The following is a 22,548-nucleotide window of genomic DNA, read 5'->3' as shown; positions in this document are numbered from 1 at the left end:
CAAAGATTAGTCATTAGTCAGATGGCGACAGCATTTGACCACTGATTTACAAAAACATTTCAGGTTTAGGAAGTGTTTTAACACTGTATCAGCTACTGATAAACACATTTTTATTTGAACTATCACTCTGTAGGTTAACCATGTATTTCTGTCCTTAGAAGCCTTTTGTCTTTCAGACACATTAAAATGCACAAATTCATGATTTTTTTTTTCTCATCTGATCCTCTTTCACCTAATATATTTACTTGAAGTACCCCTGACATTTTAAAATAAAAACATTTAATAATTAAGCATCACATGTGCATGTTCAAGGTTTGGTTATGGTTACATGATATGCGGATAAACAAATCAAATATGTATTTATTTATTTATTTTTAGTAAGAGTTTTATTTTGGTTAATTTTATAATGACTTGTTTTGATTTTACTTTTTTTTTTTTTATTAGCTTTTCATTAAACTCATAAACCCCCTGCAGTTCCTTCACAAACCCCAGTTTGGGAAACCTTGACATAATGTTTAATGCACTTCATGCTGTTACAAAACACTTCATGTTGTTAAAAACAATGAATGGACTATATTTTCTTACTCCTTGTATTTTTATATTAAATCAATATTTAAATCAATGTGATAAATGAGAGTAATGTAAAAGTAATGTACAAGTAATCAAAAAGTAGCCTGATTATATTACCTAAAATGTGTAATGGATTACATTACTAACCACAGTTTTTGTCAAGTAGTTTGTAATCAGTAAAATTAAAAAGGAGAATCGTTTCAAAGCATTAAGAGGTTAAAAAACATTAAATTATTCATTTGCATCAAGCTTTGTTTCTGTCATTCCAACATGACATTATAAATGCACGTAAGCTTTTTTTTTTTTTTTAAAATACACTTGTATTTTTATACATTTTTGTAACTGGGTTTGAAATCAATCTGTTTCAAGTGTTTAAAAAATGATTTAATTGTTCACTGTGTCACACATCATTTTCAAAAGTTTGTTCCTGACATGCTGGTGTGACATAATGCTCTAAAACATTTAAAAACAAATGTAACACATACTGTATTATTTACTGTTTTCCCCCAGTTCAGTCTGTTGCAAAGATGATTCAACTCCTAAAATCATAAATGCCTTCATATGAATATAAATAGCATTTACATCATTACAGCCGACTTCAAATCTCCAAGACGTTTTATTCATAACATTTTTCCTGCCAAACAAGTAACTTTTCACCCCATCAAATGCTCTCATTAGTTCTCATTGGCTCATTACGAATCGTTCGTAAGTTGTTGACTCGGAACTGCTCAGACCGATTCAGTCGAATTCGTGAATGAATCATTCAGGCCGGTTTTGTGAATCCATTGAACAAACCTGGCTAGAACGAATCTGGATGCTGCGTAAGGCCAACAGTTTTGAAGAATATGTTATATTTACACAAAATCACACGCACTAATAATTAATCGCATTTTTGAATCGTAAAGCGTTTCATCCTTCAGTACTGGTCTTCATGCCTCAGATGTAAGATGCGTGGGGGAGGGACGCGCAAGAGGTCCATTTTTACGCCCTCGTGCCTCGCTTGTCATAAACCCTTAAATTATATAAATCGCAAAATAAAATAAAGAAATTCGATCGCAAAACATTCAACAACGACAAAAGGCACTTGGTTACTTTCGAGGGAGGCAACCTGCTGTTTCATTTGCCATCGAATTGTGCAGATGCTGGTAAAACGGGGCCATCTCCTCTCCTCCTCCGTTACTGTGGAAACCATCATCATGCTGCTCCCGCGAATGCCAATTATCACATCCCCCAAAAAACTGGTTTATATAACGACAGTCTTCCCCACACATAGTTTGCACATCTAGACAGCCAGAACCACAATGTCCCACAGTTCAGACTCATTAGAACCAAAGTGCTTGGATGATAAACCGATTGTTTGCCAACATCCAGCCCCCGGTCCTTTCAAGGGTTGCGTAAACGAGTGGATAACACAGCAGCGTTAATAATAGAACACATGTATTCAGGCGATAGCTATTCTGTCTTAACTCGAATAGGAATAACGCACAGAACCTGCCATAAAGGCTCCTGTAATATTTAACGCTGAAGCATGACTGGAGGATGAATGAATAATATAGGGAGGGAAACTAGCTGCCTTATGATCACACCTGTGCGTGGGTAAGCTAATTCACATCAGCACCCAGATACATGGGAAAAACAATTCAAGTGGTAAAAACTCCATGTTGACTTACAGCAATTTGTTATGGCGAAGCTGTTAGCCACCTCCAGGTTATCAATGTGAGGAGTGAGGCGGAATTCGGCCGTGCCGAACTGAACCATTCCGATCCGAAATGCGCTGTACTCTTGATCTGCTCCTCTGGGAAACAGGCCACCTGAGAAAAGAATACATTAAAAATGATTCAAAATTAAATCATAAGACGAATCACGTCTCGTATTCCAAAAATAGACACGTTATATTGCTTAATTATGAAAATCTCTCAAGGCGCACAAGTAAAGAGGACGTTTGGCATGTCGTTTTTCTTATCAAGTCGAGATTTGATGCCTGTGATCTAAAGGCGTAGACAGGTGAAGTGCGCTCACCGATTTGGACGCTTGGAGATCCGCCGAGCGCCAGTCCCCATAACGCGGGGAAAAGGAGACCCGACAAAATCATCGTCTTCTGCTTATCCACGCGACCACATCCACCAAACGCGCACTGTTCACAAAACAGCGGACACGATATAGAGTCGACACATGTTAAAAATGACCACAGTTAAAACGCAGAGGCTCTCGATAGACCGTGGTGCTGATGAGGGAAAGAGCGGGCGCGATGATGCGGGAGTCTTGCCCTCCTCCTTTGCGGCTCCGTCCCTGAGAATCGTTTCAACTCAGAGGACACGGTAAGAATACTGATGAAGACGAAAAAAGCCGAGCGGAGCCGAAGCTGCTTTTAATTTTGAACGCGCATAGAGAGAGGTGCGCGCTCGCGATGAAACATTGGCTCAGCTGCTTTGGGGAATAGGATTACGATTAGTCGATCTTATTCATTAGTTTAATACATGTCGTATGATTTCTTTTGGTTATGAATTTATTGAATTAGAAGAAGCCTAATGTGTGTCCACTACAGGCAGAGTGGTGACAGATGTTCCCTTGCAATTCAATAGGTTTGGGCTCCCCCATCTTCTGAAATACATAATGAACAGCTTAACCACCTTCACCAGGCTTAATCAATAACTGACATACAGCCATTACATATTACTTTCTAGAATGGTATCCTTTTTCAGAACACAGACCTTTTGGTGGATAGAGATGGAGCAGGACCCCTGTATAAAATTGTGTCTTAAAGGAATAGTTCACCCCAAAATTATAACTTGCTAAAAAAATTTTTTACTCACCCATCAGGCCATTCAAGAAGTAGATGAGTTTCGTTCTCGGAGTCTTGGAGATATTTGTGACCCTGGACTACAAAACCAGCCATAAGAGTCCTTTTTTTGAAAGTGAGGTTTATACACCATCAAAAAGCTGAATAAATAGCTTTTCATTGATGTATTGTTTGGATACAACAATATTTGGCAGAGATACAACAATTTGAAAATCTGAAATATGAGGGTGCAAAAATCTAAATTAAGTTCTTATTATTATATGCATTATATTACTAATCAAAAATAAGTTTTTTTTTTTTTTTTTACGGTAGGGAAATTTACAAAATATATTTATGGAACATGATCTTTACTTAATATCCTAATGAATTTTGGCAAAAAAGAAAAATTGATCATTGCGACCCACACAATGTATTGTTGGCTATTGCTACAAATATATCAGTGCTACTTATGACTGGTTTTGTGGTCCAGGGTCACATTTAGCATTACATCTCACCAGTGGATCATCTGAAGTGAATGGGTGCCATCAGAATGAGACCATTTAACTTAAGAAATCTTGTCTGAATCAGGAGAGAAATATGCACAGATCAAGCACTGTTTACAAGCAAAAACAGCCCAAAACTGTTCTAAACAGACATGTTGGTGGATTTTGATGTGAGAGGAAAACGGGGGATGGAGTTTTTCCTCAAATTTTCTGTTCCAAAATCTGTTCCAAAGATGAAACAAACTCAATCTACATCTCAGATGGCCAGTTATTGGCAAATCGAACACTTATCCTTAGTTCGAGAAATGGGCCAGTACATAGAATCTGAGCCTGAATTGTGCTTGTAAGCCTTTTGCATGTAAACTGAGGTACGGTATACCTACCTACTTTTTTTAACTTAAGTAAAACTGAAAATGAAGTGTAGTTCTGACTAACAACATTATAATATAGGTCACAATTATAAGGCATTTATCATTTATCAAAGTGTATAGATTTTAAGCCGAGAGTATGGCATAGTATCAGTATACAGACAATTATAAATAAACCACTGACTTCACGAACCATGAAACAAAACAACATTAGGTTTAGATACTGAAGGAGAGTCTAGATGCCATTTGTACATCTCTTATCCAATACTGCCGAATTTGGCTATTCAAGATCTACAAACGTCAAAGTAGTTTCCCGGATGACCAGCAGAGAGCAGTGAAGTGCTGTGGAAGCCTAACTCTACAAATGCTAAATAGTCTAGTATAGTCTTAATTCTTTTAATACACATATGCTATAGGCTATATGCAGTGTACCAGACTTATACATAGTCTGAAATGTTAAAAGTTCATTTTATTATACACAAAAATATACAGTATGCAAGTCTGTTTTTCTGCACCATTAGAACAAACTAACTCTTATCTATCTACCCACTCACCTGTCAGTCTAACGTTATCCATCCATCCATCCACCCAAATTTAATGATTTTAATTCACAAACTGTATACTATAAACTGCAGTGTGTATGACCTACACATAGCCTACTATGAAGCTTTAAAATTTCACTTTATTATTTACCTTTTTTCCGTAACAGCGGGCGCGGCCATTTGTAAATTTATGTAACTTACCAGGCTTCCGGTCATCTGCTTCGAGCTATTTTATCTGTACAAAACAGCTCATTTTGCAGCTTGCAGTCTTATAGTGATGTTACGTTCAACACGAAAAGTCTTTTGTCTTTTGTCTTAATTATGAACACAGTGGTTTGTAGTGCAAACAGTTTTACAGTTTACTACACTTTGTTATTCTTCTCGCTACTTCCCATCGGCTAATGAACAGGAAGTCTTGCACATTCGCAGGCTTATTTCCTGCGAAAAATAGAAAAATAGAGGGTATGCATTGACGTCACTCTACCGCGGGAACACGCCCCCTCAGCCGGACTGAGTGGCAAAAAAGGCAACTACATGAATGGATGTAATAGGGCAGCTGCAAAAACGCAAGTAAAACAAACGATAATCAGTTTAAACTAAAGGTTGCTGGACTCTATATAGTGGTGCTTGGATATTGATATGCAGCCAGAAATTGTTTTCAGACATTTATATTTGCCTGATTTCAACACCAAGGAATATAAAGCAAATTTGCCTGTAAACGCATTTTGTAAATACTAAATAGGTTGGTGTATATCTGGGTGATCAATTATACCAATGTTATATTTATCGTCGTCCAGCCCAAAAACTTATATAGTTTTTGTCAGTATTTATTTAAAAACATCCAGTTATGCAGAATTTAAGATGGTAAATATTTAATTGATGACATTTTAACATGAAATTGTAACTGTAAATCTGTGGACTGCCTGAAGTCCATTTGTTCTGCAAATTGCAGCGATTCATTTGCTTTTCTTTTCTGTAGCTTTCAGCAGTCTGTAAAAATATACCTCAGATTTCTTGTCAAATCTCTTTGTACAATCAATTATAAAGCTCTTTCTTGTTTTAGATGTGATTTGTCTTTCTGTTGCAGCATTTATGCTGAAACCAATGCTGACACGCCTTTTTGCCACTCAGTGGGCAGAGCCAGATACAATATGCAAATTATTATAAAGTTTAGACAATATGCAATTTTTGTATAAGTTAGATGAATTTAGACTTTATTGAAGCCAGATAAAGCAGCAGTTTTGCTGAGGCAGTGATTTCCCCCATTCCTTTAATCAAATTGAAAATTAGGCAAATTAGGCTCAAAACGATTTAGCTAGTTGTATGATTAACCATGATACTCAATTTCCCCACTTTTCCAATGTTTGTATGTACAGGCTATGTAGAACTGGGATTCATTGTTACAAATGTGTTAATTTTGCTACGAAAGTGGTTTGCTACATCTGAGTAGGTCTTTATGTGATATTTTAAGTGCATATTTTAAGTAAAGAGTTAAATGTACACATTTAGCACAACCAAACGTGTTGCACAATGGACACAGACATTTATTAGTAGGCCAATATTAATATTCTAAAATGCTAAAATTCCAGTCCTACAAATATAGAAGTATTTATCTAGTTTTGTATCGTCAAGGAAAGTACTTGCAAGACAGCAGTATTGTAAAATTGTAGGTATTCTGTGTCTCTGTCTGTATAAAATGAAATGCTGCGACAGAGCCGTTGTCATGGCACTGACCATGTGTCTTGTTTTCAGGCGACTGCACACAAGAGTCAACACAAGTGCAGCATAAAAGCAGCTAAAATTACTCAAATAGCTGTTCGAAAGACAACCAGTTGTAATTCAGTATGGAAATATTACAACGACATGATTGCATTTGGTTACAGTTTGAGTATTAACCATTGTATCAAAGCACGTCAGTGGGAGATTTTGACTAAAATAAAATGTTTGTATTTTAGGTTTGTATTAGTTTGTACATAAAGTTGCTTGAAATAATTGGAGAAGTGTAGGGTTAGGGGTTTAAAACCAACTCATCTGATCATCCAAAATAATAGAGACATCAGAATGTAGCTAATGAAGGATCTTTATTGTATGGCTCGATAACAGCAGTTAAATCGCTTCATATTACAGACTCATATGCAATAAGCCCGTTATGAATACTGCATGCTGTCTGTGTCAGAATCTGATACAGTCTTTCTTTCCATAAGCAATTTTTGCCTGAGTTTATAAACAATAGACATTTATGGATGTTTTGGCATGGGACATCATAGAGTGAATCACTATCTAGCACTTTGGGCCAAACATGGCTGAACACACTGTAAAGTCATGCTGCAAAGTTTGCTTGTATTAAAGCTACACATTTCAAAAAAGCGACTTATAAGGAAAAGTACAAATAAGCAGGACTATTTAACTGACAGACCAAAATAACAGACATTACAGGATGAAAACAATGAACATTTCAACGCTTTGTTCATGCTTGATTATCACCCTCCTCAACATAAAAGCACACACACACACACACACACTTACACTCTGTCATGGTCACAGGTAGACAGACCAGTAAATAACATTGAAGAAGAGGAAGGTGAAAGGGAACAGAGCTCGTGCATAGAGATCAATCTGTTTAGCAGCAGAAGGGATGACTGGTTTTGGAGGTGGTGGCTTCTTGTTGTTCTTGTTTTGTGATTTGCCGGCAGCATCTGTGACCTCTATGGGCTTACCGTAACAGTCAAAGTTTGAGAGTTCGAAATCTCGTGGGAGAGAACCGACAATACTGAAATCATTCGAGCGCAGATCAGATTTCGAAGTACACACCTTCTTACAGCGGTTTTCCACAACCTACACAAACATAAACCACACAAAAGACAGTCAAGTACATACAAGGAAAACCATCTATCCATCTGTCTGTCTCTTCATCCATCCATCCGTTTCTCCTTCCATCCAACAGTTGAACAGTTAACTAGATGGATGATGGATGGATGGATACATGGATGGAGGGATGGATGTCCATCTCTTCATCCATCTATCTATCTGTCTGTCCATCTCTCATTCCATCCATCTATCTGTCTCTCCATTCATCCATTTATCCATCCGTCCGTCCGTCCATCCATCCATCCATCTATTTACCTATCTATCTGTCCATCCATCTCTTCATCCATCCATCCGTCTATCCATCCATACATCCATCCATCTATCTGTCTGTCTGTCTCTCCATCCATCAGTCCATTTGTCTATCCATTCATCCATCCATCCATCCGCCAGTCTTTCCATCCTTCCATCCATCCAACCATCTATCTGCCTTTCTATCTGTCCATCCATCTCTTCATCCATCCATCCATACACCCATTTATCTGTCCGTCTGTCCAGCCTCTTCATCCATCTATCAACCCGTCCATCTCTCCTTCCATCCCTCCGTCTCTTCATCCATTTATCCATCCATCTGTCTCTTCATCCATCCATTCCTCTCTAAATCCATCTATCTATTCAACCATCTGTCCATCTCTCCATCATCTATCCACCCTTCTATCTCTCCTCCCATCATCCGTCTCTTCATCCATTTATCCATCCAGCTGTCTCTTCATCCATTCCTCTCTCAATCTATCTATCTATTCAACCGTCCGTCCATCTGTCCATCCATCCATCCGCCCGTCTTTCTATCCTTCCGTCCATCCATCCATCTATCTACCTATCTATCTGTCCATCCATCGCTCCTTTCATCCATCTCTTCATCCATCCATCCATCCATCCATCCATCTGTCTGTTCGTCTGTCCGGCCTCTCCATCCACCTATCCACCCGTCCATCTCTCCTTCCATCCATCTGTCTCTTCATCCATTTATCCATCCATCTCTCTTCATCCATCCATTCCTCTCTCAATCCATCTGTCTATTTAACAGTCCGTCCCTTTCTCCATCCATCTGTCCACCTGTCCATCTCTCCTTCCATCCATCCACCTCTTCATCCATTTATCCATCCAGCTGTCTCTTCATCCATTCCTCTCTCAATCCATCTATCTATTCAACCGTCCATCCATCTGTCTCTTTATTCATTTATCCATCCGTCTCTTCATCCATCCATTCCTTTCTCAATCCATCTATCAATTCAACCGTCCGTCCGTCTCTCCATCCATCCATCCGCCCGTCCCTTCATCCATCTATCCAACCGTCCGTCCAACCATCTATCTCTCCATTCATCTATCCATCTATCCGTCAACTCTCCATCCATCATTCTCTCTTCCTCTCTTTCTCTCTCTCTCTTTTTGTGTTACGGTGTTAATCTAACAAAGTATAGAATGATTTAAAACTTGTGTCTTGACAAGAACTGTTTAATCATTTCGGTCAATTAATTGCTAAATGATGAATGTATGATTGGAGCCCTATATTTTATTCTAAAGATGACCAGGTTCTCATTAACTTTAATCTCCAGGGAAGCCATTGCAGTCATCCTCACAAGACATTTCTCTTAAATATTGTTTGTAATATGACCTCTCCCCTTCACACATACACACATGCAAGTGCACACACAATTGTGAACCCCTGTGCTGCTCTCTCATAGCTTGAGGCCTCAGTGCTGTCGGGTCACATTACTCTCAGTCCCCCAGAATCCTCTGCTCTTCTCTGCACCCATGTCCCACTGAGCGCGCTCTGAGCAGTAGACTCAATTACAGCCATTTCATCTCCCCATGTACCCATTAACACACACACACATTCATCTTACATAAAGAGAAGACATACACACACACTCACACATTCTACATAGAGAGAACACATGCACACATGTACAAGTACATACGAACACACATTTTTTTTCATAAAGAGAGCACAAACACATGAATGCATACATTCATCTTATATAAAGGAATACACAGACATACACACACTGACCTGGAGTGTGCTGACATGTATAGGTGTCCCACCAGTGCCATTGGCACTGTTAGTTTTAGCTGGTGTCTTGTTCTCTTTTTCTCTGGCTTTATCTTTCTGAGCCATCTTTGCCTTCTCTGCCTCAATGCGCTTGGGACTGTTCAGCATCACCTGGGACACAGCACACAGGCAGAGCAAATTCATGCAATGCAAACGTTCCCTAAGGACCTCCGAAAACCAAAAAACATCATGAGACAATACTGAACAGCAATGTGAACAGTAAGATATGTTATATGATTCTATTAATTAAGTGGCATTTGTTTAAAAAGAAATAAAGTACTTTTTTATCTAGACATTTGACAAAACGTCTTGGGTTGTACATGTAACCATGATTTCCCGAGAGGGAACGAGACACTGCATCCTCTAGTACAGGGGTGGCGAACTCCGGTCCTGGAGAGCCACAGCCCTGCAGAGTTTAGCTCCAACCCTAATTAAAACTCACCTGCCTGTAGCTTTCTAGTAACCCTTCAGACCTTGATTAGCTTGTTCAGGTGCGTTTGATTAGGGTTGAAGCAAAACTATGCAGGGCTGCGGCTCTCCAAGACCGATGTTCGCCACCACTGCTCTAGTACAATGGTTTTCAATCCTGGTCCTGGGAACCCACCGCTCTGCACATTTTGTATGTCTCACTTATTTAACACACCTGATCAAATCACCAGCTCATTAAGTGAGAGCTCCATGAACTCAGCTGAGTGTGTCAGATAAGGAAGACATACAAAATGTGGAGAGCAATGGGTCCCCAGGACCAAGATTGAAAAACACTGCTCTAGTGGACACTATGTGGATGCAGTGCAAATTCCTTTGAAGGGGAATGTTTCAGGTTACGCATGTAACCATGATTTCCCGAGAGGGAGGGAGACACTGCATCCTGTAGTGGACACTATGGGGATGCAGTGCAAATTCCTTTTAAGTGGAATGTCTTGGGTTATACATGTAACCATGGTTTCCAGAGAGGACACTACACCTTCTAGTGGACACTATGGGGACGCAGTGCAAGTTCTCTTGAAGGTGAGCATGTTGGGTTAGGCATGTAACCATGGTTCCCCAAGAAGGAACAAGACATTGCATTCTCTAGTGGACACTATTTGCACACAGTGCAAGTTCCGTCTTGGAGACGTGGAGTGGTTCTCAATTCCAGTCCTAGGGGACCCCTGCTCTGCTCATTGATTGAGATCATCAGCTAATTAGTTCAGTTCATGGATCTCTCTCCTAACAAGCTGATGATGATGTGTTAAATAAGGGAGACATGCTAAATGTGCAGAGCAGGGGTCCCTCAGTACTGGAATTGAGAACCACTGTTCTAGTGCAGTGGTTCCTAACCACATTCCTGGAGGCCCCTCAACACTACACATTTTGCATCTCTCCTTTGTCTGACACACCCATTTCAGGTCTTGGAGTCTCTACTAATGAGCTGATGATGATCTGAATCAGGTGTGTTTAATAAGTGAGACATGGAAAACATGCAGTATTGGGGGACTACAGGAACGTGGTTGGGAACCACTGCTCTAGAGGACACTATAGGGGCGCAGTGCAAGTTCCCTTGAAGGGAGACGTCTCGGATTACACATGTAACCTTGGTTCCTTGAGAGGGAACGAGACACTGTGTCCTCTAGTGGACACTATGTGGACGTAGTGCAAATTCCTTTGAAGGGTAATGTCTTGGGTTATGCATGTAACCATGATTTCCCGAGAGGGGATGAGACACTGCATACTCTAGTGGACACTATAGGGACACAGTGCAAGTTCCCTTTAAGGGGAACATCTTGGGATACGCATGTAACTATGGTTTTCCCAGAGGGAACGAGGCACTGCATCTTCTAGTGGACACTATGGGGACGAAGTGCAAGTTTTCTTGAAGGGGAGCGTGTCGGGTTAGGATGTAACCATGGTTCCCCAAGAAGAAACGAGAAGCAGTGCAAGTTCCCTTGAAGAGAGACATCTCGAGTTATGCATGTAAGTAAGATTTCCAGAGAAGGAACAAGACACTGCGTTCTCTAGTGCAGTGGGGGACCCCTGCTCTGCACATTTTGCATGTCTCCCTTATTTAACCTGATTAAGATCATCAGCTCCTTAGTTCAGTTTATGGATCTCTCTCCTAATAAGCTGATGATCTCAGTAACCATGTAATTTAACCATGAGTAACCATGATTTCCCAAGAGGGAAAGTGACACTGTGTTCTCTAGTGCAGTGGTTAGGAGAGAGATCCATTAACTGAACTAACAAGCTGATGATCTCAATCAGGTGTGTTAAATAAAGGATGCAAAATGTGCAGAGCAGGGGTCCCCCAGGACTGTAATCTTCTAGTGCAGTGGTTCTCAACTCTGCACATTTTGTATGTAACGCACCTTATTCAGATCATCAGCTCGTTAGGAGAAAAATCCATGTGTATCAAAATGTGCAGAGCAGAGGCCACCAAGGACTGGAGTTGAGAACCACTGTTCTAGTGGACACTAGAGGACACTGCATCTTCTAGTATCTCAGGTTACACATGTAACCATGGTTTCCTGAGAGGGAACCAGACACTGCGTCCTCTAGTGGACACTGCCTTGGAATGGGGAATGTCTTGGGTAACGCATGTAACCATGGTTCTCCTAGTCTTGCATAGCCAGAACTTTAGACTGACGGCAGAAGGTCTGGGAACTTTGGCCAATTTGAATGGCAACCAATCATGTTTTGTTGTGCGCCGTGTCATGTTTAGGGGCGTGGAAATGTCACCACAATAACAGACATATTTTAAAGATTCTATGCCACAAACTTTAAATTTTTCACATACTTCTGAAAATCCAGTGTTTAGTTGATCCTGATAAGCACTCGTCATCACAGTTCTAAACATGACATCATTCTTCTTTTATGAGGGGGTCTGGCGCCACAGCATTTTTGTTTCCAGGCGGAACATTAAAGAACACAACACATACATCTCCCAGAAATCTTGTATAATCTAACCAATCCAGTGACGACTTTGAAACTCCTGAAGTGTTTCCAACTAATTGTGCCGTATGCATCAGACGTTCAGCCAGCAGTTGGAGGGTGTGATATCTGAAGCTGAAACTATGGTTCTCCAAGAGGAAACGAGACACTGCGTTCCCATAGTCTCCACTAGAGGATGCAGTGTGAGTTCCCTTGAAGGGGAAATAAGTTCAATATTTGGGTACTTTCTGGCTGTTAAACTAGCCATATTAATATGACGGACTACACAAGAGATAGTCAATGCCTTTTATGCAGTTACACCAGTGTGAACCTGGAGAAAACCTAATAATATTGCGAACAATAACTGAAAACATGATTGAAGTACAGATCCAGACACCACTTGGTTTGACATTTTGTTATCTAATGCAATGAAATTCATACACTTTTAAGTTTAGCTTAAGTGTCCTAGTAACAGATACTGCACATCCAAAGAAAATGTACAGTAGCAATCTTCTACCCTTTTCTCTCTGTTGTATTGATTGTTTAAACATCTCTCTAATGGTAGAAATAATATTGCACTCATACAGAAAGAAAATGGCTATTTTAAACAAAGAAATAATACTGCTTTGTTGATTTTTCCCTGAGGGATTTCATATTTAAAAGTAAATATTGATTTGCACACAAAATCATTTCAGGTCACTTTCATACACTGTTTATAGTTCTGCATTTTCAGCACAAAATTAAGAATACATTATTCAGTAATTGCAGAATGGAAATTGCAGTGTTATCCAGCTCTGTGCTCCCAGAGCTCTTACCCCAGTTTTCTAGGATTGATGGACAATGTAACCACAGGAACTGTATATCTGTTTCATAGTTCAGGAGGAGTTCGTTGTTCCTTACTAAGGATTTTTCTTGCGGTTTCTGTTCTGTTTTCAGTTTTCAGGCTTTGATTACAGATCTATTTTCTTCTCTCAGAAAGAGTGCATTTCCATGTCAGCCTTTTCTCTTCCTATTTAAGGAATAGCTATATAAGAAATGTTGGGTACTGGGATAAAGTTTTAAGAGTCAAAGTCAAACAATTTAGAAATCCTGCTGATATGGCTAAAAACAATATACTGTTACACGAGCAGAAATGTATTACAAAACGTATAGTTTAAAATAGTGTCAGGCCTAAGAAAACTCCTTACCTGTGGTAAAATCACTGTAATGAACAACCTCTCATGGTTTATTGCTTTTAGCAATGTAATTTTGCCTTTGCAGCAATAGATAGGCTGTAAGTGTTTAAAACTGGACAATTAAAAACAGAATCTAACTTTATATATTTAAAGGTCACAAATTCCAGTTATACCAGTTATATATATATATATATATATATATATATATATATATATATCACAAATGCAGTTATATTGTACACAAAAATATTTCAATTTTTAATGTAATTTTTTTTTATTCTATCTGTAAGTTTGTGAAATTATGCAAAAAGTATTAAAATAGCATTTAATATGTTTTAGGATACATATAATGCTATCCACGTTTTAGACTCCCGGTTCATTATTTGCTATAGGGAAATAAAGAGAAAAAAAAACAAAGTGAAGTAAAGGTACAACTGTTTGCACTACAAACCAGTGTACTCATAATTAAGATAATACATAAAAAATAATATGGTAAGACACACCAATTGGCAATATCAAGCCACAAAATGAGCTGTTTTGTACAGCTAAAAATGGCTGGACGCAGATGAGACCAGAAGCCAGATCCATAAAACTTACAAATGGCCACACCAACTCTTAAGGGAAGAAAAAGGTGGATACCTCTGAAATGACAACTTAGCAAGACAAAGCAATCTGTCATTTTACTCCAAAATTCTGTGACAGAATGTTATTAAAAGCACATAATTTTATGCAGCTGAAATGTTCATCAGCTCATTAGTTCAGTTCATGGATCTCTCTCCTAATAAGCCGATGATAATGTGTTAAATAAGGGAGACGTGCAAAATGTGCAGAGTAGGGGTCCCTCTGGACTGGAATTGAGAACCACTGTTCTAGTGCAGTGGTTCCCAACCACGTTCCTGGAGGCCCCCCAACACTACACATTTTGCATCTCTCCTTTGTCTGACACACCCATTTCAGGTCTTGGAGTCTCTACTAATGAGCTGATGATCTGAATCAGGTGTGTTTCATTAAGGAGACATGGAAAACATGCAGTGTTGGCCTACAGGAACGTGGTTGGGAGCCACTGCTCTAGAGGACACTATAGGGGCGCACTGCAAGTTCCCTTGAAGGGAGACGTCTCGGATTACACATGTAACCATGATTCCTTGAGAGGGAACGAGACATTCTGTCCCCTAGTGGACGCAGTGCAAATTCCTTTGAAGGGGAATGTCTCGAATGTCTCAGTGTGCTCATAATTAGGATAATACATAAAAAAAATATGGTAAGACACGCCAATTGGCAATATCAAGCCACAAAATGAGCTGTTTTGTACAGCTAAAAATGGCTGGACGCAGATGAGACCAGAAGCCGGATCCATAAAACTTACAAATGGCCACGCCAACTCTTAAGGGAAGAAAAAGGTGGATACCTCTGAAATGACAACGTAACAAGACAAAGCAATCTGTCATTTTACTTCAAAATTCTGTGACAGAATGTTATTAAAAGCACATAATTTTATGCAGCTGAAATGTCCGCTGTGCTAAAAATATTTATATTCAGGAAATTGAAAGAAAATAACTGAATTCTCTTGTGACGTGTGTTTGTCCACTGCTGGATATTGTTCGCAGTTAAATAATGTGAGATGTGAAATGTGTATTTTAAGAAAGTTTATTTACAGGGCCCAAAGTGTGAAACATCCATACAGTGTGCCGAAGAAGCTAAAACTGTAGTTCTGCAATGTACTGAGTCAAGCAAATGTAAATCTTTCAGTACAAGACGATAGCAGACATGTGCATACACACCTGAACCACAGCATACTCCACGAGAGAGGCAAAACCAAACAGCAAACAGGCAATCATCCAGATATCAATGGCTTTCACATAGGAGACCTTAGGAAGTTCAGATGCTAGAGACATACTCTCGGACGACAATGACAGAACAGACAGAATACCTAAAGAGAGAGTCAGAGAGAGAGAAAAAAAAAGAAAAAGAAAAATTCCTTATGTAGTTCATAAATTACTATACTTTGCCCTGATCTTGAACACTTTCTTCTCACTTCTCACCACAAGATATAAAATGAACTATATTGCTGTAAACTGTTAAAACTGACCTGGGAGTAACAGCCATCCCTGGTATGGACAGATGAACAAATGAGTGAAAGGAAAGAAGGAGAGGTGGAGCCTATGAGAGGAGGAATATGAAGAGATGAGAGAGGAAAAACGGGTTGGATTTTGGGTAATCATGAAAATGATTGACGGATGAAGTTCCCAGTGTCCAAATGGAAAAATGTCTCTCTTTCTTTAGTATTTTTACCTGTTTGTATGTCCAGATGTTTCAAATAAATTTCAAATAAGGTTGGTCACGTTTTAGTTTGGGAGCCAATTCTAACTATTAACTAATTTGCTGCTTTTTAATAGTTTGTAAGGTGGTTGTTAAATTTAGGTATGGGGTAGGATTAAGGCAGAATAAGGCATTAATATGTGCTTTATAAGTACTAATAAACAGCCAATATGCTAGTAAAAGGTATGGTAATAAGCAACTAGTTAATAGTGAGAATTAGTCCCTAAAGTGTTACTGAAATGTTTATAAACAAATAATCCTAAAACTATTTAATTTTTAATACTTATCAAAGATGATCAAATGCTTCATCAAAAATAGTACAAATTTTAATTTTAGTAAATTATATTGATGTTATTTTTAATTAAAAATTATATAGCATAATATATAGAACGGCTTTTAGAATTTCTTCTTTTGGGGACGATTATAGATAAATGAAAGAAAAAAAAACAGAGGTGGCTATAGGATTTAAATCTTAGAGTATTTAGAATCTAATCTAAACATTTGTATTATTGTTCAGTTTGAACATTAATTAATGAATACATTTTGCAACAATGTATTCAATTATTATTAATTATAGTTACAAAAACTATTTCAAGTAAATGTTCTTTTGAACATTTTATTCATCAAAGAATCCTGAAAAACATCTATCACTATCACAGTTTCCACAAAAATATTATGCAGCACAACCATTTTCAACACTGATAATAAAAAGAAATGTTTTTTAAGCATCAAACTGCTTTATCATCAGTGTTTAGATAATAATTCCTAAAGTATCATGTAGCACTGGAGACTGATGAGTAATGGCTGCCTAAAATTCAGCTTTGAAATAAATTGCATTTTAAAATATGCACGTTCCTGGAACGATTTCACAATATTACTATTTTGTTGTATTTTAGATCAAATAAATGCAGCTTTGGAAAACATAAGAGATGCTCAACAATATTTTTAAAAATCTTACAGACCCCTAAGATTTAAAGTCTCTGTTAAACCAAAATTATTTTTTTGGCTTTAAGTATGAATATGCAGGCCTTAAGGTTATCTATAAGATAGTGTGCTTCAAAACAATGATTGCATTTACAAGATACAAGCATTCAAAACTTTCCGTCAATATGGATCATTATTTTTTTTTATGACATCATCCTGCATTTCAGCTTCTCTTCAGACTTTCTGTCCAATCAAATGCTCTCTAGAATTCGAAACGTACCGCCCCCTACACTATAAACAAATACTGCTGTAATTGGTCAGTTTGTTCTCAGAATTAGTATTTTCTGGATGGCACATAGTGCATTATATACAGTAGGGGATAGGGAATGATTCAGACAGTGTAAATAGGCTATGCTTTCGATTGGACTGAGAGAAGACTGGTTTCATGCTGTTTCACGGTCCAGAGACACAAGAACGCAGAGTGCATTATATGCGTGAACCGGCACAGGCGATAAAACGCATCAAATGTATCTGAATTCTACACAGAATGGTATATTTTTTTGCGATATGGATGAAATTGTGAATGCATACACTGTCAAATGTGGCTTTACCAAGCTCAACGGCTCTGGACCAAGCTAATATAAACAAAACACTATTGGCTATTTTAAAAAGGGGGCGGGACTCCTTTATATGTCCCGCTGTCTGTTCCTGTTTCAGTTGAAATTATGTTAACAAATAGAACAACTTACGTGGACCTTTAAACAGGAGTGTATTAGAAATATTTGTTAATTTTTAGAAATTGCTATTACCAAAGCCTGAAGATTTGATCACCCCAGTCACATAAAATCCCATGACTTATTAAAGTCAATAAATGGGCAATATAACAAAGACCAAGCTGTAGCAACTCTGATAAGGGTCATGAACCACAAGACTCCAATTCCAGTAACAGCTACTGTATGTGGTGTTCTTTTGTTTTAACTGACAGCTTCATTTAAAAGCTGACTCACCCAAGGGGACTCGAGCTGCACTGGCATCTGGGTTGATCCAGAAGGACAGCCATGATAGGACGACAATGAGCAGGGTGGGAGCATAAACACCCATCATATAAAAGCCCACCTGCCTCCTGAGAGTAAAGATCACCTCCACACATGTATAATAACCTAGAGATTTTGAAGAGAGAACAAGAGAGAATGCATTAAAAAGTTATATGCACGTCTTGAAAGTGTTGTAATATATCTTCACCATTTACATTCCTACAAAATTCAGACTTTGAATCTTAAAATGTGAAAATCTCATTAAAATATTACATCAGTAATCTTAACATAGAGTGAAATAAACCATTTAAACCGTTATTGTTATCATTTTTACACTAATTACAACAATATAGCACAGTATTATTTCCATGACAATTAATCATTTTGCTCCTTACAGTTTTTTTAAGTAACTGCACTTGGTTACCAAGGAGACAGCTGTGTCAGTGGGGAGCTTGAGATGAAATATGAGATGATGGTGTGAAGTAAATTCAAGATATTGTAAATGTCACTTCTGAACAAAATATTTTTTTTGCATGTCATTTCCAATTAAGATATCATTTTCTCAAAACATTAAAAAAATTCAATTCTGTGTTTTTAGGATACATAAAATCCTAGCTATGAAATTAGCCTTAGTAAGACAAAGGAATCTGCCATATTATTCCAAAAATGTTTCCATCATTTTCATTTCCACCACAGAATGTTATCAAGCAAAATACATAAGTTTGTGTGAATGTGGTGGAAATGTCTTTTCCTATTTACATAAAATGTCAAAACTAAAATAGTGAGTTTGAAAAATGTATTTTATACAAGTCCACAGGGCCAAAAATTTGCCTATAGCTGAAGAAACACCATCTATCTGTACACTTCACCAGACTACTGATTCACGAACACATGTTCCCAGTACACATTCTTGGTCCAGTGCTTGTGTGTGTGTGTGCATTTGCAGATTCCCTAAGAGGAGTTCATCTGTCTCCTGGGGTCACTGTGAAATTAGTGTTAAACACTGAACATCTGTCAAAAAATAAATAAATAAATAAATAAATTACAATAAAAACAACACAATGAAAAAATATCATTAAATCTGAGGAGCGCGAGCTCTATTTTGCCACATTAAGTGGAGCAGAAATGAATCCATTAATGTCTATATTTAGCTGTCTTACACATAATTATTCACATACTGCACATAATTAATAACATATTGTGCATATAGCCATAAATATTTATGTTCTTTGCAATATATGATAATAAATAATGATGTTGAATAATAATACAGTAAATTCAGTGATCAACTGGCATATAATGTATTTCTACATATTTTCAATAGGGGAAAAAATAAGAGGTTTAGCAAATTGCTATGTGCATTCTTGCTCGCACAGTTGTCATGTTTTTGTTTTTTTTGTTTTTATTTAGTCACCTTTAATATTAAAGGTGCAATAGGAGATCTTGGAAAATGCTAACTTTAGCCTGATAGCACTGAAAGCGAACATCCTACCCTCCCTGCAAATTGCTGTCCAAAGCCACGCCTCCCAAACGCATCTACGCACACCGATTAGACGACCAGAGACAGCATTACTACAATACATTGTAACACTGAGTTGAAATGTTCAACAGCCCAGAATAGGAAAATTGTGTGGCGCTAATAATGCAACGAGAGACGAGAAGATGGCGTGTTTTCCAGAGTTTAATAAAATGCCTCACGTACGGACACACTCGACATACATGGGGGTCGCGTGAGGAAAAATGTACACAAGCATGTATCTAACTCAGGTCACAAACAGAAAGGAAATAAATAAAATAAAGAGAGACAGATGTCGGTAGAGGGAGTCATCTCTTCACCTTTCCAGAATGTACAGATACAGTTGTCAGTCTGCTACAAAACTACCATAAATGCTCTAGTGGCCATTACAACATCATATGTCATTAACCGTGAGAACACTTTTTAGTACAGTTAGTAAAAGTATTACAATACCAGGAAAGAAGATCAGGTTTTTGATGTTTGCCTGCCATTCTCACTCCTTCTGCAAAGGATTGCAAGGTATGCAAATACATATGTTGACAGGCAGGTAGGACAGCTATCGCAATGTTCGGACCGAAACGTAATGACTGCTATCAGGATGTGAAGAGACTTACAACTGCGTACGCCATTCTGTATTAGCCACACCACATGAATATGTTTTGTACGTATATTTATGCTTTGATTTGAATGAAAACGTTGTATCCGGCGTACACAGTTTGCATCCAGCGGATACTCTCTAAAATGGCACTACACTGACACAGAGGAGACGAATTGTTGAATAAAAACATTATTTTTTCTTTCTTTGCATACAAAAAGTATTCTCGTCGCTTCATAAAATTGTAACTATTTTGACGATGTCTTTCATACTTTTCTGGGTCTTGACAGTGGTATTTACCTGGCAGTCAATGGGACAGTCACAAGTCTCCCGGTTTTCATCCAAAATATCTTAAATTTTGTTACAAAGATTTTCATTTTGGAGTGGAGTAACCCTTTAAGGCATTGTTTAAGACAATTTAAACTTTCAACTACTGCTTTTCGCCAAAATACCAATAATCCATAATGCATAACACTTCCTCCAGTGAAAAGTCTAACCCCTGTTTTCTTCTCACATCAAAATCCACCAGCATGTTTGTTTAAAACTGTTTTGGACTGTTTTTGCTTATAAACAATGCTTGATCTGTGCGTATTTCTCACCTGATTTAGACCAGATGACTTTTTCACTGGAAAAAGCAATGTTTTGGATCATCTTAATGATGGATGGTGTTTTATTATAAATTCTCAGATTTTTGCTTTATAAGATGTTAATTGATGGACTGGAGTTGTGTGAAGTATTTGTGGATTATTGTAATGTTTTTATCAACAGTCTGGACTCTCATTCTCGTGGCACCCATTCAGCAAGTGATGTAATGCTAAATCTCTCCAAATCTGTTCCAGTGAAAAACAAACTCATCTACATTTTGAATGGACTGAGAGAGAGTACATTTTCAGCAAGTTTTCGATTTTGGCTGAACTATTATTTTATATGAATAAGGGCTGTCAACTGATTAATCACGATTAATCGCATACAAAATAAAAGTTTGCCTAATATATGTGTATGTACTGTGTGTAAGTATATGTATTTATTATAATTTTTATATAATTTATATTATATAGAAATAAAAATAATTTGTACATAAATAACACATTTCTCTTAAATATATACATTAATTTATGTGTATTTATATATACATAATAATTACACACAGTACACACATATATTCAAACTCATACTTTTATTTTGTATGCGATTAATCGCGATTAATCGTTTGACAGCCCTAAAATGAATGATCCTTATAACAGGGCCAAGATGCAGATAAACAAACTTGTGGGATATTTTATAACAATTCAGTATTCAGTTCATTTATTACCTGTGTGCGATAGATAACACAGACACTCATGATTACTCTTAGAAACACACATCGACAATCTATAGAGTGTTGATTTATCATCACTCATAGAAATAAAGAACTGAACACTGCATTTAGAAATAAGTGTTGAACCTCTGACTTGTACATCACGTGCTGATACCATTGTCAGTGTAGAAAATAAACCTTTTCTCTTTTCTCAAGAAGCACAACAAGCTTTGAGCTCTGTGTGACCATTTTGCTGTAAAATAGTTAAAGAGATCATTAAGAGCAAGCTGCAGATGTTCTTTTTATTGTCTTGTTTATATTGAAACAGTGTTTGATTATTTGTATGAATGTGTGTGAAGGTACTCTCGGCTCTGTGTGTGTGGTGTGTGTGTAATGATAGCAAGTTACGCTCATGCTGTTCTGTTCTCTTATATAAGAAGTGAACACTGTATTATGTAATAGATTCCCACAGGAGAAATACACTTCAATACTTCTAAAGCTATACTTTACGTTAAAGGTGCAAATGTGAGTGTGTATGTTAATGAGGGGGGCAAAATAAAGGATAACGTACAGTCAGCAGGCTATTATCCCAAAATAAGTTTTTTTATCACTCTGAAGGGATTTATTTTGCAACAATGACCTGCTGACCATGCACTCTCCACCTACATTTAATTAAATGTATATAAAACATTCTGATGTAATTATCATGTGAGAACAAAGAGACATAAATGGATCCTCTGCAGTAAATAGATGCCGTCAGAATGAGTTCAAACAGCTGATAAAAAACATCACAATAATCCACAAGTAATCCACACGAAACCAGTCCCTCAGTTAATGTCTTGTGAAGTGAAAAGCTGCATGTTTGCAAGAAACAAATCCATAATTAAGCCATTTTAACTTTTTCTGCTTCTAGCCATATAGTAAATACAAGTCCATAATCCATAATAACACTTTCTCCATCAAAAAAGTCCATCCCCTGTTGTTCTTTCACATCAAAATTCACTGACATTTATTTAGAACCATTTTGGACTGTTTGCAATTGTAAAAGGTGCTTGCTCTGTGCACATTTCTCTCCTGATTCAACTTTTTTACTGGAAAAAA

General features: G+C 37.6%; 2 protein-coding genes across 7 annotated transcripts in view; both read right to left on the bottom strand.

Moving 5' to 3' along the window:
- The window catches only part of gria2a (glutamate receptor, ionotropic, AMPA 2a), a 39,675-nt gene extending 36,778 nt beyond the window's left edge, over nucleotides 1-2,897 (bottom strand). For all 5 annotated transcript variants that reach the window (XM_051108720.1, XM_051108686.1, XM_051108696.1 and 2 more), the window contains exons 1-2: nucleotides 2,590-2,897; nucleotides 2,241-2,381 (exon numbers count right to left, since the gene is read on the bottom strand). In XM_051108720.1, the coding sequence (XP_050964677.1) occupies nucleotides 2,241-2,381; nucleotides 2,590-2,662 (214 nt within the window). In that variant the 5' untranslated portion in view covers nucleotides 2,663-2,897. The remainder of the gene's footprint in view (nucleotides 1-2,240; nucleotides 2,382-2,589) is intronic.
- Nucleotides 2,898-6,833: 3,936 nt separating this feature from the next.
- glrba (glycine receptor, beta a) overlaps nucleotides 6,834-22,548 on the bottom strand; it is a 33,606-nt gene continuing 17,891 nt past the window's right edge. Inside the window, exons 9-12 of one of the 2 annotated variants that reach the window (XM_051105694.1) lie at nucleotides 18,013-18,165; nucleotides 15,544-15,692; nucleotides 9,642-9,791; nucleotides 6,834-7,597 (exon numbers count right to left, since the gene is read on the bottom strand). In XM_051105694.1, coding sequence (XP_050961651.1) covers nucleotides 7,301-7,597; nucleotides 9,642-9,791; nucleotides 15,544-15,692; nucleotides 18,013-18,165 — 749 coding nt within the window. In that variant the 3' untranslated portion in view covers nucleotides 6,834-7,300. Of the gene's footprint in view, nucleotides 7,598-9,641; nucleotides 9,792-15,543; nucleotides 15,693-15,851; nucleotides 15,923-18,012; nucleotides 18,166-22,548 lie in introns of those variants that run through there. The other variant, XR_007827429.1, reaches the window with a different exon arrangement.

This window comes from Labeo rohita, chromosome 1, assembly GCF_022985175.1.
Source record: "Labeo rohita strain BAU-BD-2019 chromosome 1, IGBB_LRoh.1.0, whole genome shotgun sequence".
In the NCBI taxonomy this organism is placed as follows: Eukaryota; Metazoa; Chordata; class Actinopteri; order Cypriniformes; family Cyprinidae; genus Labeo; species Labeo rohita.
The sequence above is the reverse complement of the archived record's forward strand: the minus strand, read 5'-3'. Positions and strand labels throughout refer to the sequence as shown.